Source organism: Leuciscus leuciscus (assembly GCF_965113295.1).
Source record: "Leuciscus leuciscus genome assembly, chromosome: 22".
Taxonomy (NCBI): domain Eukaryota; kingdom Metazoa; phylum Chordata; class Actinopteri; order Cypriniformes; family Leuciscidae; genus Leuciscus; species Leuciscus leuciscus.
This window is the reverse complement of record NC_138746.1, coordinates 16,886,886-16,902,436: the sequence shown is the minus strand read 5'-3', so window position 1 is coordinate 16,902,436 and position 15,551 is coordinate 16,886,886. Positions and strand designations below refer to the sequence as shown.

At 35.2% G+C, this 15,551-nt stretch overlaps 3 protein-coding genes across 4 annotated transcripts; 2 read left to right on the top strand and 1 right to left on the bottom strand.

Annotated features, from left to right (window-relative positions):
• Positions 1–40: 40 nt before the first annotated feature.
• eif4ebp2 (eukaryotic translation initiation factor 4E binding protein 2) lies at positions 41–3,928 on the bottom strand. The gene is made up of 3 exons (XM_082153162.1): positions 3,621–3,928; positions 2,619–2,795; positions 41–2,431 (listed from the first exon to the last, which is right to left on the bottom strand). Exons 1-3 carry the CDS (start codon positions 3,751–3,753, stop codon positions 2,400–2,402), a joined length of 342 nt encoding a protein of 113 aa, XP_082009288.1. The 5' UTR covers positions 3,754–3,928; the 3' UTR covers positions 41–2,399.
• Positions 3,929–4,220: 292 nt separating this feature from the next.
• ppa1b (inorganic pyrophosphatase 1b) lies at positions 4,221–8,695 on the top strand. The gene is made up of 11 exons (XM_082153159.1): positions 4,221–4,379; positions 5,737–5,801; positions 6,167–6,220; positions 6,481–6,600; positions 6,930–7,016; positions 7,141–7,267; positions 7,353–7,480; positions 7,574–7,659; positions 7,890–7,965; positions 8,106–8,145; positions 8,330–8,695. Exons 1-11 carry the CDS (start codon positions 4,319–4,321, stop codon positions 8,359–8,361), a joined length of 876 nt encoding a protein of 291 aa, XP_082009285.1. The 5' UTR covers positions 4,221–4,318; the 3' UTR covers positions 8,362–8,695.
• A 1,533-nt stretch (positions 8,696–10,228) lies between these two features.
• On the top strand, positions 10,229–14,013 carry sar1ab (secretion associated, Ras related GTPase 1Ab). Of its 2 annotated transcripts, none has more exons than XM_082153160.1 (7): positions 10,229–10,381; positions 11,127–11,200; positions 11,290–11,409; positions 11,578–11,643; positions 11,802–11,905; positions 12,623–12,754; positions 12,877–14,013. In XM_082153160.1, exons 2-7 carry the CDS (start codon positions 11,143–11,145, stop codon positions 12,991–12,993), a joined length of 597 nt encoding a protein of 198 aa, XP_082009286.1. In that variant the 5' UTR covers positions 10,229–10,381; positions 11,127–11,142; the 3' UTR covers positions 12,994–14,013. The 2 variants fall into 2 exon arrangements, with proteins under 2 accessions (XP_082009286.1, XP_082009287.1); XM_082153161.1 differs by lacking the exon at positions 10,229–10,381 and adding an exon at positions 10,412–10,697.
• The last annotated feature ends 1,538 nt before the right edge of the window (positions 14,014–15,551 follow it).

Genomic DNA, 15,551 nt, shown 5'->3' with positions numbered 1-15,551 from the left:
TAAAATTACATTCACGCATTTGGGAGAGAAGACAAGACAGTTGATATCAAGGAACTTTTATTGATTTTGCTGTAACAGTGTCCACTGGCATTGGCATTTCATTAAAATTCAACCGAACAGGGTCTCAAAGAAAGAAAATACAGAAAGAAAATTTCCGCCACATTAGATTAAACACTTCCATCCAAAATCCCCTTATACAGAGCTAAATGCATTCCTGATAGTTTCTGAGAGCTGGGAAAATTAAGCAATGATCTTAAAAAAAAAAATAAAAAAAAATCTTAAATTCCATATTGCAGAGTTGAAACAAGCTGTGATTTGACAACTCAAATATATTACAGAAAGACAGTATAATATACGTTTTCTTTACTGTAAATCATTACTTGAATGTGACTTTTACAAAACTCTATGATTTAAACCGTAAAAACTGCATTGAATTGTCAAGGATTTCACCAGTATTGAATACATGATAGAAAGTTTAACTGCGACTGATCAAAGTGGAACCTAAACTACATTTCTTTTTTTAACCAATCCGTTACTATTACAAACATTACACTGCTGTATGTGCAAATATTCCCTTCTCTGTAAGAAAGTAAATGGTAACAAACATGTTTCCAAAAATATAAATGTTTTCTAGTAAAACATAGCAATATCTTGATCGTATCTTCAACTTGAAAGTTGGAAAGAAATTAAACGAAGGAACTGATCCTGTTTTAAGGTATGAAAGAGAACTGTATTTGACACAGTTGCTCAGCTTAGTAAAGTAAGGCATGGATACAGAGGCTAAGCACAAAAGATCACTGTGAGAGAGAGAGAGAAAAAAACATTGTGCTTCAGAGAATGACTGGAGCACAGAAAGAGACAATTAAAGTCAGGAGAATAAGTCTTATCCTCTTTAAGTCACTTTGTTTGGATAATCTCTTTGCTTAATGCTTTGCTTTTGCTTAAATTCTCTTTCAATATTAATCAAACCTTCTTGTCCCCACCCCCCCACCCCTCAAAAAAACCTTAGATTAAATGATGTGACATGTGAACTAAAGACCAAGAAGCAGACCAAAAGAACATGCATAGAAGAGCATTGGAAAGATTCAATTCAAGTTTTCAAGATGTTTGATCTGAATCAAAATATGAATGTCTGGTCACTACAAAACTATCCATCTTTTGAAGAATCGTTCACATTGTGTGGCTGTGAGACAGACAATAGTAAAATGACCAAAACAACACTTCAGTGCTTTCCTACCTTTGATTTGATTATCAAGGTTTGTAGTAATCGGAAAGTGACAGCAGATGTCACAGCTGATATTAATGTTAAATATTCACCGTGCGATTTCTCCCATTAAAGGAGCCATAAGATGATGTGTACTTGTTAGGTACATAAAGCAGGTGCTTCCTGAGACCAGCTCTCTTTTTGTCGTCATTTCATAAAGTATATTAAACCCTTCATCCAGTCCAACAGTACTGGGTATTGTCTACCTTTTACCAGAGGATGTTACAACAGAGCTGATGTTGACGCTACACATATCTCGCCATGCAAAGGTAAATACAAACCATACTGTTAGCAGGACAAATCTAAACGGAAACAGTCTCTCTGAAATAAAGTAACAGTTTGGTCTTTCAAAATTGTGATCAGATGTTATTTACCTTAAGGAAATGTGAAGAATTTACTCATGCTCGTTTTGGGGTAGTTCTAAATAAGATTCGAAAATCTGTATACATTTGTTTGGGATCATAATCATGTAAAAAATTAAATGAGTGATTAAGGACTGTGGTTTCAATGTTTTTGTACAAATCTATAAAACTATAGTTTTGAGCTGAAAAAAAGTTAAATGTTTTAACATTTTTTTAATCAAAATTATGATGATAATCCTGCTGTCCCTTTAAAATTAAAATGGTAACTGTAACCAGTAACTTTTTTTGGATGGAAAAAAAATATATATTACATTTGGTAGGACATGAACATGCAGATATAACTGCATTTCCTGACTTGACTGCAAATCAGTTTACATGTGAACAAAGTAGACTGCATTAAGGGTATCAACTGGAACAGTGTACTCTGAACTATCAGCAGTGAATCTCTGATGGCTGATTTGTTTATGGGTCTATTACAGTAAATTGGTAATATATCCGGGCACTTACAATAAAGAATTTTTCCTTTGCTCTGTGACTTAAGCAAGCACAGCTGATGGCAGCCCTGAAACCTAAACAAAAAGAGCTCATCAGGCTAACAGGTTAACTTTCAGGGCTCCACTGGGCAAACTTAAGTCATTTATCCCCATGATTATGCAGCACCCAGCAGCTAGAGAGAGCTAAAGGTGAGGGCTCACAACATTGGTTTCTACAAGCCAAGCCACTGGCACACAGGTACCAGGTAATTAATCGTTCTTCACGTTGGTTCCTCTTCTTTAGATGTCCATCTCAAACTGAGCATCTTCAGCTGCAACACAAAAGAAAAAACTCATGTGCATCATGCATGACCACTAGTAAAGTAAAAGAGAAGGGTGTGAGTTATAGTCTAAACCTCCAACCAGATACATTATTGTTTGTGTATATTAGATGAGCGAGCACAAAGCAGGGTGGTTCCAGTGAAAACAGTTCCAGTTCGGTCGGTTTTAAAGACAAACCTTGCGCTGGTTTGGCATCATGGTTGTTGATGTTGTTAGCTTCATTCCTCTTGAGTTCATTGAGGATGTTCTTGCCCGTCACTCCTGGGATAACCGGCAGGTGTGCTGGTGGGGTCTGGGCGATGGGCGAGTTGCGCCGGTCTAATAGGAACTTACGATCATAGATTATTCGGGTTCCTGCATTGTCACAACAAACATACCGTTATAATCAAGTTTTATTGCATAACTACCAGCCTAGCACAACAATCCTAAAGAAATATGACATCTTTCCTTATGTGTTACTCAGAAGTAAAAAAAAGTCATATAGGAATGAAAACATGAAGGTGAATAAATTATGTTCATATCCCTGAAAAAGGGTGAGATAGACAATAATATGACACATTGTCGTGCATTTGATATCAAAAAGATGATTAATATTACTAATTTAGTATGAATGGCACAAAAAATAAGAATATAGTCCTTTGAGCATAATTAACTCAATGCCAATCAGATGCAAAACAATATTTTTTTCATCAAAAGCAATCAAGATCACACTTGGTAGGATGTATACTGCTATGTGTAGCGCTCTCTGTATGAATTTAGTGGAATGCATTTCTTTGTTCTGTCCTTTTCGGTCCATCAGTCACTGCGGACCAATCAGGTTGATCAGAGCGATCACAGGCGGCGCTGTTTTTGTTTTGAACTACATGTCTGTGTCTCAAAAGCCTAGTCAGTTGCCTTCCTAGGCAACATCTTTGGCCATCGCCGATTTAAAAGTCTTAACATTTTGAGCATTCACAGACTGTCTACATGCAAAATAACTAAACTTTCCTACAAGCCCCAAAATTGCTATCTAAGCAGCAGGCAGAACAGAACGTTTTGAGTCACAGCCTTTTATGTGGTTACTGCTTCCTGGCCAAAACAGGCCACCCTCTAACATCAGACTGTCTCCATGTAAACAACAAGCAAACGGCTGCAGATATCAGCCGGGACATAAAGCACACGTCTCAGGCGGGTTATTACCTCCAGGGGTGGTGGAGAATAAAGTGCCTCCAGGAGTGGTGCAATAGTCGTGAGGTAGCTGCGTTGAGTCGTTGATCAGCACCGTCCTGGTCGGGATGGTCCTGCTCTCACTAAACTGACGACTGGACGACATTGCACTTTGCTTCGGGTGCTAATCAGAGTCGAGCGATACGTTTTCCCGATGCAAGGTATAAACCTCGGGCCCTTTCCCCTCGTTTCTTATCGCTTTCCCAAGGCTTTCTTCACGTTCAGCTCGTCCTCCCAGCCGTCAGCACCGTCCCCTCCCTCCGCCAGGCAGGAAGCGAAGAGCGCTGGGAGGATATGACGTCAAGGGAGAATTACATCGCATGAACCCCAACGGCAAAATATAAAAATATATAAAAAAATCAGTCAGATTGGGAAATCACTTTGCTGACCAGCTAAACCAGGTGAACATCACCTTGACCAGGCTGTGAACCAGAGCAACAAAACAGCCCTTTTACTGCTTTAAAATGTGTATATTTTAAATTTGTTTACAAGGTCTTTTTTTTTTTTCACCGACCATCATTACCGATTCACAAATCAGATGTACAAAGACTTCGCTCTTATGCGCAATTCAGCCTCTGCGCAAGTGCGCATGCGCGGTTTCCCTAAGCTTGAGCTGCTACTGTCTATGGTAACACACAGCCTACCGGAATCAATACACAATAGCTCACAATATGAGTTTCTCCGTTGAAGAAAGAGGAAACCCTAACACTTTGAGCTATAGGCTCTATTTTAGTAAGTATGAATTCTGTTTTTGAGGGATTGATGATGAGTTTGTACGGTCTGGGAGGTTCATTGAATTAAGATGAAAGGGGTTGGGCCGCAAGTCCCACACGTGTCGCTTTTCCTCGCGTCATTTATGACCTAAACTTGACAGTAAATTTGATGAATTTACGATATTAAATTGATATTCAGCCCAGAAACTTTATTTTAATGGCTAATTATTTGTGGGTTTGTTTCAAGTTATTCTTAGTTCAAACTAACTAAACATGTTGTACCGGTTATATATTAAAAACTGAAAGTACCAAATGGACGACAATGTAGTAGGCTATTATTACCAAACAGAGAAACATCGCCAACTTTTTTTTTAACTTGCGTCCATTTAAAATGTGTAAATGAAGGATGGGCAAATACAGGGTCGCTCATTGCATCATATTATCATAGAATATAATTTGTGGTCCCTTTTATTTTGTCTGCTCTTTTTAAAATTACCTCAGATAAATAAAATATGAAGTTTATTAACCAGATATACTGAATGAGTCTCCTCAAAATTGGGTGTGTAACATGATTGACAGATTATATGCACACTGGGGAAAACCATTAACATCATTAACACATTGAACATACTAATTTAAGTTTCAAAGTCAACCCCATATGACTTTGCTTCTTCTGTAGAACACCCAGTTCAGAATATCTGAGCTTCTTGCTTTCATTATACGATTAACATGAATAGTGGTGTGATAAATTCTAGCCTATGTTTTCAGTTCTTTGATGTTCTGACTTGTCTAGCTTAAAAAATAAAGTTTGTAATAATAAAGTTTGTTTTTAATAAAGTTTGAATACCTGGGCTTGACCAGAACATATTTATGAAAGTCTGGTATACACTTTTGTAGAAATATTTTCCTAAATTATCACGCAGGCATATTCATTTTTAATGGTTACAGTACCCAAAAGGTACTGCATAACAGTGCCTATAATCTGTTAAAAATGAGTCTATTTCTGTGTACCTTTATAATTACTAAAAATATTGCCATGAAATTCTTGCTTGACAGCTGTGGTCACTTTTGTGTGAATGGAAAATAGCGGTTTGGATATTCTACTCAAGTAAACGATGCAGATTTGGGGAAGGGTAAACTTTCTCTTTAAGAGTGAAGGCCTTAAAGATTTCAACTCATTACATGTTATTCATGATGGACATTGTGTGTGAATAAGTATAAAGCATACATTTTATTTGTGCCTAAATATGGATAACTGTTGCTCTGCAAGGTTTTAAGTGATCAGATGTACAAGTAATTGAAGCACACAGCTGCTTTTGAAATATTTATTTGTATAGAAGTATTATGTAACGTATATAACTTTCTTTTTTTAACAGAGAACTCAGATGGAAAGTATATTTCACCATTCCATGACATACCCATGTGTGCAGATGAAGCTCAGGTACAGAATTTTAATGTTCCTAGTTTCTCTTGTCAGGGTCACAGTGTTGATACCCGCCTCTCTTGGGGGAGCCCTTTGGCAGTGTATGGTCATTTCACAATCCAGCACAGCGCAGTGTATATCAGCTCTTTATCGGGTGAAGGGACTTAGTCTGTGAGAGGAGTGATCTTTACCCTGTCAACAGTGTCATTTTAAATTGTTCAATACTTTGGACTGTTCTGATATCTTTTGTGTGTCAAACTTTATGATTAGTCATTCTCATGGCTTTTCATTTTTTGTATTCTTTTTAGAAATATGACTGTTAATATGAATTTTTACTTACATGCTGCTTTTTTCTTAATAAATCATTTTTATTTACTCTGTAGAACATTTTCCACGTTGTTGTTGAAGTACCAAGATGGACAAATGCAAAAATGGAGGTATGAGCAACAGTAACAGTACAAAACTACACCACTTGCAATATAACACAATAAAACAATAGAATAGAGGACTTTGCAACAGGCCTTATATTTTGTAAGGCCATATATTTACACACCTAAAACATTAATGGATACAATACATTTACAAGGACTAAGTGGTAACCTACATTTGAGGTGTATTACATTCAGACAAAATCATCAACCAGTTGGTGTCTGCAGTATGAATATTGTGCAAGTCAAAATTATGCTTTACTTTTCAGATTGCTACAAAAGACCCTCTGAACCCCATAAAGCAAGATGTGAAGAAGGGCAATTTGCGCTATGTTGCCAATGTTTTTCCACACAAAGGGTATATTTGGAATTATGGAGCAATCCCTCAAGTAAGCCTTTTAAATCAGCACTGATCATACATTAAATAGAATAAAACAGACCTTTTAATTTTTATATTTTAAAGTGTAATTTATTCCTGTGATGGTGAAGCTGAATTTTCAGCATAATTACTCCTGTCTTCAGGGTCCCATGATCCTTCAGAAATCATTCTAATATACTGATTTGGTGCTCAAGAAACATTTCTTAATATTATTATCAATGTTAAAAACAGTTGTGCTGCTTAATATTTTTGTGGAAGCCATAATACATTTGTGGAAACCATGAAACACTTTTTATTGGTAGATTTTACAACAACTTTCTTTAAATATTTTGTTGACAGACTTGGGAAGACCCCGGGCACAAAGACAATGACACAGGGTGTTGTGGTGACAATGACCCGATCGATGTCTGTGAAATTGGTAGCAAGGTATTGATATTGGTGTTTGTCATTTGAAGTATTGAATGAAATTAAGCCATATTTATAATGAAGCAAGTTGTCGTTCAGTTAAAGTTGGATTAGATGAACAAACTCCACAATTCTTGATCCGCAGGTGTGCAATCGTGGCGATGTTATCAAAGTGAAAGTCCTGGGTGTCTTAGCAATGATTGATGAAGGTGAAACTGACTGGAAAGTCATTGCAATCAACGTTGATGACCCTGAAGCAAAGGACTTGAACAGTAAATAACACTTGTTGCTTTCCTGTTGACTCAGAAGAGAGAGGCAGACATGTGATTGTTTTCATTCATCTGATGTGAAATATAGGCATTAATGATGTGAGGAGACTCAAGCCAGGTTACCTTGAGGCCACAGTTGACTGGTTCAGGAGGTACAAGGTACCTGATGGGAAACCTGAAAACAAGTTTGCATTCAACGGAGAGTTCAAAGACAAGGTCTGTTGCTCAGAAAAACTGCTGTGCACAAGCTTTCATTTGTGATTGGTCATAAGCCTTTACAGCACTAAAAATATGCTACATTTATTCCAGGACTTTGCCATTGACACAATCAAAACCACCCATGGCTTCTGGAAGGCACTTATCTCACAACAAACCAATGCTGGAGAGCTAAACTGGTATGGGAATCTTTCTTCAGCAGTCTGCATTTGTTTGCTCATTTGCATAGTATTTTATTTCAGCTCTGACTGTTTGCGCTTTCATTCACAATCAATACAGATAACATATTAAGATGTAGACATGGTTTACAACTGAAATAAATAAATTTAATATAAAAATAAAGATAATTTTTCTGTGCCTTGTATTCTTTTCACCTCAAATCATTGCTTTTTTCTCTTTCACTGTGCAGCAAGAACACATGTGTCTCAGATGGAGACAGTCCATTCTGCTGTTCGGCAGATGAAGCCAAAGCAGTTGTTAATGGAGTATGAACTATTTTTTATTTGAATTCACAGGACTTTATTCACTATTTAATAAATTGTATATACAGATGTATTACTTTTATAGTGGCGCCTTGTCAAACAATAATGTGGTAACTGAAACAAATTTTTCTTTCTATTATCAGTCATGCCCGTGTGGAGATGCCTGTGAAGTTCCAAGCTCAGGTTTGATTTTTTTTTGTGACAAATCAGATCTCTTAAAATCTGTCATTTTGGTTCTATATTATTTATTTTATTTTATTTTATTTTTTTATTGTTGTGTATCCATTTAATTTGAGTTTACAAATGAATAACAGTTTTTATTTTAAGATATGCCATCATATATAAATTGTTTCATTTTCTTTTTCAGTTGACAAGTGGTTCTACTATGCGAAGAACTAAAGAACAGAACACTGTTAATGGACCAGTCTGATCATGTTTAGAATTTGTATGTCAGTTTCGGTTTAGAATAATGGAAATTAAATTAAAACATTTATTTTTTCAGTCACCCTCAGCTTTCAGCTTCACCTTCACCTTATATGGAGACTGAATCTCAAATTAACAGTTAGAGGAGCTAACCAATTATGTTAATCTTGATAATGGTTAGATATTCTGTGTAACAGATACTAAAGGTAGAGATACTAAACAGTCTAAATATACTTAACAGTCTGGTCAAACTCAGATACTGTATGCTGTTGAACAAATGGTTAATAAACCTTTTCTCATATCCTCCTGAGACCCAGATTATTATTTTTTTATTTAGTTTAGTTTTTTTTTTTTCGTGTCTTTTTTCTTTCTTTTTTTATCACATTGTTTAGAGCATAAGAAACAAATGGTAAAAAAACATTTTTGAAAAATGATATTTTATTCATATGTTATGCTATGTCCTCTGTAGTGGACACCAGGACTCAGTTGTAAGTAAATAAAATGACATGAAATAAGATGTATAGGCAAAAACAATGGGATTTTTATTTTTTTTTATCACCAATAAATTTTGGGGTTTCAGTATAAAGATGATTCTCAACTATGTTATGAAAGATATAACGGAATCAATTGGTTCACCATTTTACTTTATGCAAAAATAGCCATAAATGAATATTCCCATTCAATGCAATGTATTTGCACAATGTGTTTTTACATTTAACGCAACATTTAATGAAAAAGAAGTGTAATAATTGGAGTAATAATTAGCAACATTTTAATGATAATATCTAATATTTCATAGGAATATTGATGTATAATTTATTTCCATATTCACTTGTCTCCCAAAATGCCTGATAAACATGATTTAAGTCCTGATGTCATCTACAGTGGACATGTATGAAATCAATGCCCCAGAAAGTCATTTATTGATTTGAAACCCCATAACGTTTTCCTGAGATGTTGGTTTATGAAATACAATTTGAAAAGTAGTCAGATTTAAATTATAATTACAATATATTATCATATTTCCATATGAGTGCTACATATGATCATTAAATTAATGTCAGTTAAAGACCAAGGAGTTGTTTTCATGGTGAAACCTCTGAAAGGCCCTGAATGTGCTCTTTACAGGACACACAGGTTGTGAAATGTGACATGTGACATGTATGGTGTCAGAGAAATTCACTCAAATATAATGTCCACTACAGTAGACAAAAGTCTATTCCTGGGTCAGGAGGATATGACACTGCTGCTTCTTTGTTAATGGATTTTGTTCTGTATTAGAATGCCTTTACATAAATTACATTTTAATAACAATAATAATTGCAATATTTAAATATAATTGTCACGAATAAGAGTGAGCTGATGTATAAGGATCAATAATGCCAGTGTGGGCAAATTTTTTTAATAAATGCTGGTCCTTTAGAGCTGCTACATCCAAAACGCATCACTTTTAAAGGGATAGTTCACCCAAAAGTGAAACTTCTGTCAAATCACTCATGTTGTTCCAAATCCATATGTTTTTCTGTGCAACAACAGATGTTAGTCAAACTATTAGGGACTGACAGCCTCAGTCATCATTCACTTTCATTGCACAATTTTTTTTACATACAGTGAAAGTCAATGGTGACTGGATATGCCATTCTTATGTTTCAGTTCTTTTAGATTGTAATCATATTATTTCCCAATATTACTGTTTTTACTGTATTTTTGATCAATGAGCATAGGTCCTTTAAAGATAAAATATAAAAAATAAAAAAAAAACACTGGAAAATTCGTACCAACCCCAAACTTTTAAATGTAAACCTTAGCTGTCAGACCCCCCACATCTGCAGGTCAGTCAACATTTAGCAAGCAGATGACAACGCATTAACCTACAATCGATCTGAGACCACCCTATGCAGCTACGCAGTTCCGGTTAAACGTCAAATTCGGGCTGGTGTTGAGCAGGAGAACACAGACCGGACTGACTGGTCTACAAGCGGACGTACCCTTTCAGGTATTGACACGAATATTTCCCTATTGGAACGCACTGTCTTCTGTTTTATTTACAAATGACGCAATAGTTAAAATATTTGTGACTGGATGTTTAATAGACACATTTCAACACCAAAAGCCAGGTTTTAAGGTTTTATTTATAACGTCATCCTGAGCATGTTTACCTTCACAATGCTCTGTTTTGCTCGTTTAACCAGCATCAACCTTTCTGGCTGTTGTTTTCGGTGTGTTTTAAAGCGCCTCCACTGTATTGACGGCGCTTTTCTAGAAAACGCGCGCTAAACATTTGGGCTGTGTATACTGCGGTTACAGTTAAGGTACAGTTTGGGAACAATAATATTTGGTTTCATATGTGTTCAACTTAATTACCAACATTTTGAATGTATAGAAATGCTCTTGGAGTTGAGCTTTAGTTGCCGTCACTTGAGTGACAGCTATGTCTGTGTGCTATATCCATGGCGTCAAGTGACAAGGTCTCACAACTAGAAATAGTTTCTTGCTCAAGTTGTGTGCGGGATATTGGTTGTTCTACGAGGGGTTTTGTGTCTCTTTTCTTAAATGCTCTCTTGAAGGCAAAATGTTTGGGTCATTTTAGTAACGTAGTACCGGTTGTTTTTCACATGCTTACAGTAGATTTAGGTAAAGAGCTTATTTTGGAGTTAGCAGAGCCCATTGAAAAGTCTTGGATCTTGCAGTAGGCTAGTCCATTGAAACAAATCTCTCATTTTGTTGCCATTTCATTTCAGGGAGCAGGCCACGAAAATGTCTTTCATATTTGATTGGCTGTACAGAGGATTCAACAGTGTGTTACAATTATTAGGTAAAGTGTTAGCCAGATATTGAAATACAGATGAGCACAAATCATCATGTAACTGTTTTTTGTGTTTTCATTCTCATATTTCCTTTTAGGACTCTATAAAAAGTCTGGGAAATTAGTTTTTCTTGGATTAGACAATGCCGGAAAAACAACATTATTGCACATGCTTAAAGATGATCGACTTGGGCAGCATGTTCCAACACTTCACCCTAGTAAGTAGTAAAGTGCCACATAGTCTACTGTTTTAATATGAGGTGGAAAGGAAAGGAAAGGAAAGTGAAAAAAAAAAAACAGGATTTCTTATTCTTACAAGCTGAATTCTTCATTTGTTGGAGCAAACATTGTGCACAATGTACTGTATCTTGTCCTGTCTGCTATAGCATCTGAAGAACTGTCTATTGCTGGGATGACTTTCACAACATTTGACCTGGGTGGTCATGCTCAAGGTAAATATAGAATTTAATAATAAATGATTAATACATCTGGAGTTTAAATTTATATAATTAAACAAAAGATTTATAAAACAAAATAGATTTTTTTGTTGTTGAAATGTTAGAACAACCGAACATAATGCAAATGGATCTTGTCTATTCTTACTTCTCAGCAAGAAGAGTTTGGAAGAATTATCTTCCAGCAATAAATGGGATAGTGTATCTTGTTGACTGTGCTGACCATGAACGACTACTAGAAGCCAAAATTGAGTTAGATGTAAGTCTACTTTTCCTTTTTTTATATAAATATATATATACTGTATATATATAATCAAGGGTTTTATTAAGACAAGATAGGCCCTGTTTACATTTAGGGTGTGTTTTGGTCGACCGGATCCCAAGTAGACGAGGGAGGCACAGTCCTGTTTACACCTGGTGTTTTAATCCATCACTTCTGTTCACTTAGTTTCAACCACTTCTGTCCTCATTTCTTTGAGGGAAGGGTCTATGAGCGGATAAATGTATGGCCTTTTGCAGATCTTTTGATCTACTGGACGAAATAAGAGCATGCAATTTACATATGAATGTAAAGTTTAAATCCCGTCTGTCTAGCTACCGCACTTCCCATAATGTTTACGCATTAAGTCAGTAGGCAGATTCGAACACATTCGACCACATGAGCGTTTACACTATGAAAGCAAACCGGTCTAATGCGTTTTCGACTACCTCTGGAAGTGGTCGAAAGTGGACAAGCTCAAAACATTTAGACCCCGTTTACACCTTGATTTAGCGTCGCCCACTTATCCGATCGACCAAAACACGTCTTAATACCAGGTGTAAACAGGGCCATTGTTACATATGAAAGTTTAACCTTGAACACATCAAAAGGAATGTCACAGCACTGACTTCAAAGCACTTATTTAAATTTCTTCCCTATTCCACCATTCAAAACAGCCATATATTTGAATAATAATGATTGCTCTTTATATCATAGGCCCTCTTAACCGATGAAACCATCTCCAATGTGCCAATCCTTATTTTGGGGAATAAAATTGACCGGCCAGAAGCAATTAGTGAGGATGCGCTGAGAGGAATGTTTGGTCTTTATGGACACACCACTGGAAAGGTAGGTCAATGAGGGAATATATTTAAAACATGTGTTGCACAGTTTGGTATGTAATGTTCAATCAAATGTTTAAAGTTTTCTGAAGCAATACAAGGTCTTATTTTGTCTATGTGTCCACACAGGGGAATGCATCACTGAAAGAACTCAACCTGAGGCCAATGGAAGTCTTTATGTGCAGTGTGTTGAAGAGACAAGGATATGGTGAAGGTTTTCGATGGCTATCTCAGTATATTGATTAACATATTTAATGTGGTTATTAATTCATAACTCATGTATCCTTATTTATTAATTGATTATTTATCTTGTAATTAAACTAAGTAACCAGGGGTGTTATATTACACAGTATATATAAATATTATCTGAGCCTATGAAATCTAGTGTGGTGATAAGTCAGATAAGTATCTGAGATATGCATTTAATAATAAGCTACAGTAGCAATTACTTACACTTTTATTTCTTAAAGACATAATGTATGCTGTTTACTTTTCTAAAAGGGTTAGACATACAGCATCCTTAAACAGTTGACTAAGCTGGGTTATTTTAAGGATTGGCATCCTGTAACAAAACACGTTTTTCACACGGGCGTCAGTTTTATACCCTGCCAAAAAGTTAAACATACCTTTGTACATTTGAATCACTTATAATCAGGGGAATATAATTTTTGCTGTGAATTTCTGATGTCACGTTCATTAGATGATACAGAATCAGTGTTTTTGTTTTCATGTTACATTACCTCAGTGCCTTAAAATGCTGGTGGCTTTTCCTAGTGCTGTATTTCCCACCTGTTCAAAGGAAATACTTCTGAAGGTGTGGACTGCCAATGTATTCATGCTTGCTTATCAAATTTGGCAGAGATTTACAATGACATATTTATAAAAGGTTTAATTTGTATGTAGTATTTTGATACGTGCTCATGTATTACTCTTCATTTTCAGTGATGTTCTACATTAGCCTGTTTCAACACTAAACTACCTGAATAATTGTGCAATGAGTACTTGTTGACTGTCAGCTGTGATTTATTTGCAGTTATGGCATGAGAGTACAAAGGCTTTTTTAGTTCATATTGCCTGAGCAATAGAAAAATATGTCATATTACTAGGTCACATTTACCCCTATTTGTAAATAGGCTTATGTGAAAGGATTGGGATTTTCTATGCTGCTTATCTTTTGAAATGGCTAATTATGTGCGTGCCACTTGTATCACCTTGTAGCATTTATGCACTAAAGTAGGCAACACAAATAAAATATTTTGAATTTTCCATGTGTACTTTGCTCTTTTCCAAAAACATAGATATGTACAGTATATAAATAGAAAGCAATTTGAATAAACATTTTTAAGAATAAAACATTTGTGATATCCTGGTCGAGTCAAATAAAAAAAAGCTATTTAGCAATACTGAATCTATATCTTTGTTGCGTGGGATAAGTGAGCCTCAGAATGCACAAGAACATTATCCATAATGTAAACTCAACAACTATGTCAACAAATTTGTCAACGAAACTTGTAAAGGTGGAAAAAGTACACAACTTCCTTACTTGAGTGAAAGTACAGATATTACTGGTCAAATATTACTCCGTTACAAGTAAAAGTTGTAAAGACCGATTTTTACTTAAGTAAACGTACAGAAGTACTCGTTTTTAAAAGTACTTAAGTATCAAAAGTAAATGTCAATGCATTTTTATTATTTTTGCATTGTTGTATGTAAAACAGTACCTTGTGCCTCTGAAGCAACCTAGTGAATACACCTACCCGTTAGTAGTATCTGTGGAATTAAGAGCTTTTAGAATGTTATAAGACCTATAGAAATTAAACAACTGAATTGACAAAAAAAAAAAACACAGCCATAATCATCTTATTTTTATTTTATTTAACACTCCTACCACCCCAACAAAATAAGTACACATCTATGTGTATCCATTCATGCACATTTAAATCAAGTGGTTTATAAAAATCCAACTTGGTTTAAAACCCAGCTACACAACCATAGCTGTATAACTGCCCAACAGCAATATTGCTTTAACAAACAGCAAAACAGAAAGATTTATTTGCCATGGATGCAGGCACTGCGCCGAGGATCTGTCTTTGTCCATTTTGATTTGTCTTTCAAATGTAGTGAAGTTAAAGTAAAAGTTTCCAGAAAAAAAGAATACTCAAGTAAAGCACAGATACTCAAAAAGTGTACTTTAGTACGTAACAGTACTCTCAAGTAAATGTTACTGTCCACCTCTGAAAATGGCATATAAGTTTTAGTAAAAGTGACACCAAATAACCTGTTTTGATCTTAGATGTAATCAGTATATTCAACAAAGAAATTAAAAAATAAGCATATACGACAAATTCTTCAGAATAAAAAATATAAAGTTTCTAAAGGCAAATTTTACTGGGCATCTCTTATTGAGCTTATAGACTGGAAAGAAGCCTGGCTGTTACCTCATAAGCATTGCATTCCCAAACAGACTAAAGAAGTTAATTTTAAGATGTTACAAAAAATATATCCTGTTAATGACACAGTGGCAAAATATATGGATGTTGACAGTTCTTTACACTGATCTATTAATTTTTTCAATGTTAAAAAACTCAAAACGTTTATAGTTTATATAAGCACTTTAATTCTTCCAAATCCTTTCAGTTAAAATATATAATCTGTTACTATACAGGTACTCCAATGAATGACATTGTTCATTTTTTGTTTGGAATATTTTTTATTCATAAGCAAAAATGATCTAACTCGAAGCCTACTTTCTCACAGTTCTTAATAATTGACGCATTTCTTAAATCTCATAGTTTGATTCAAAT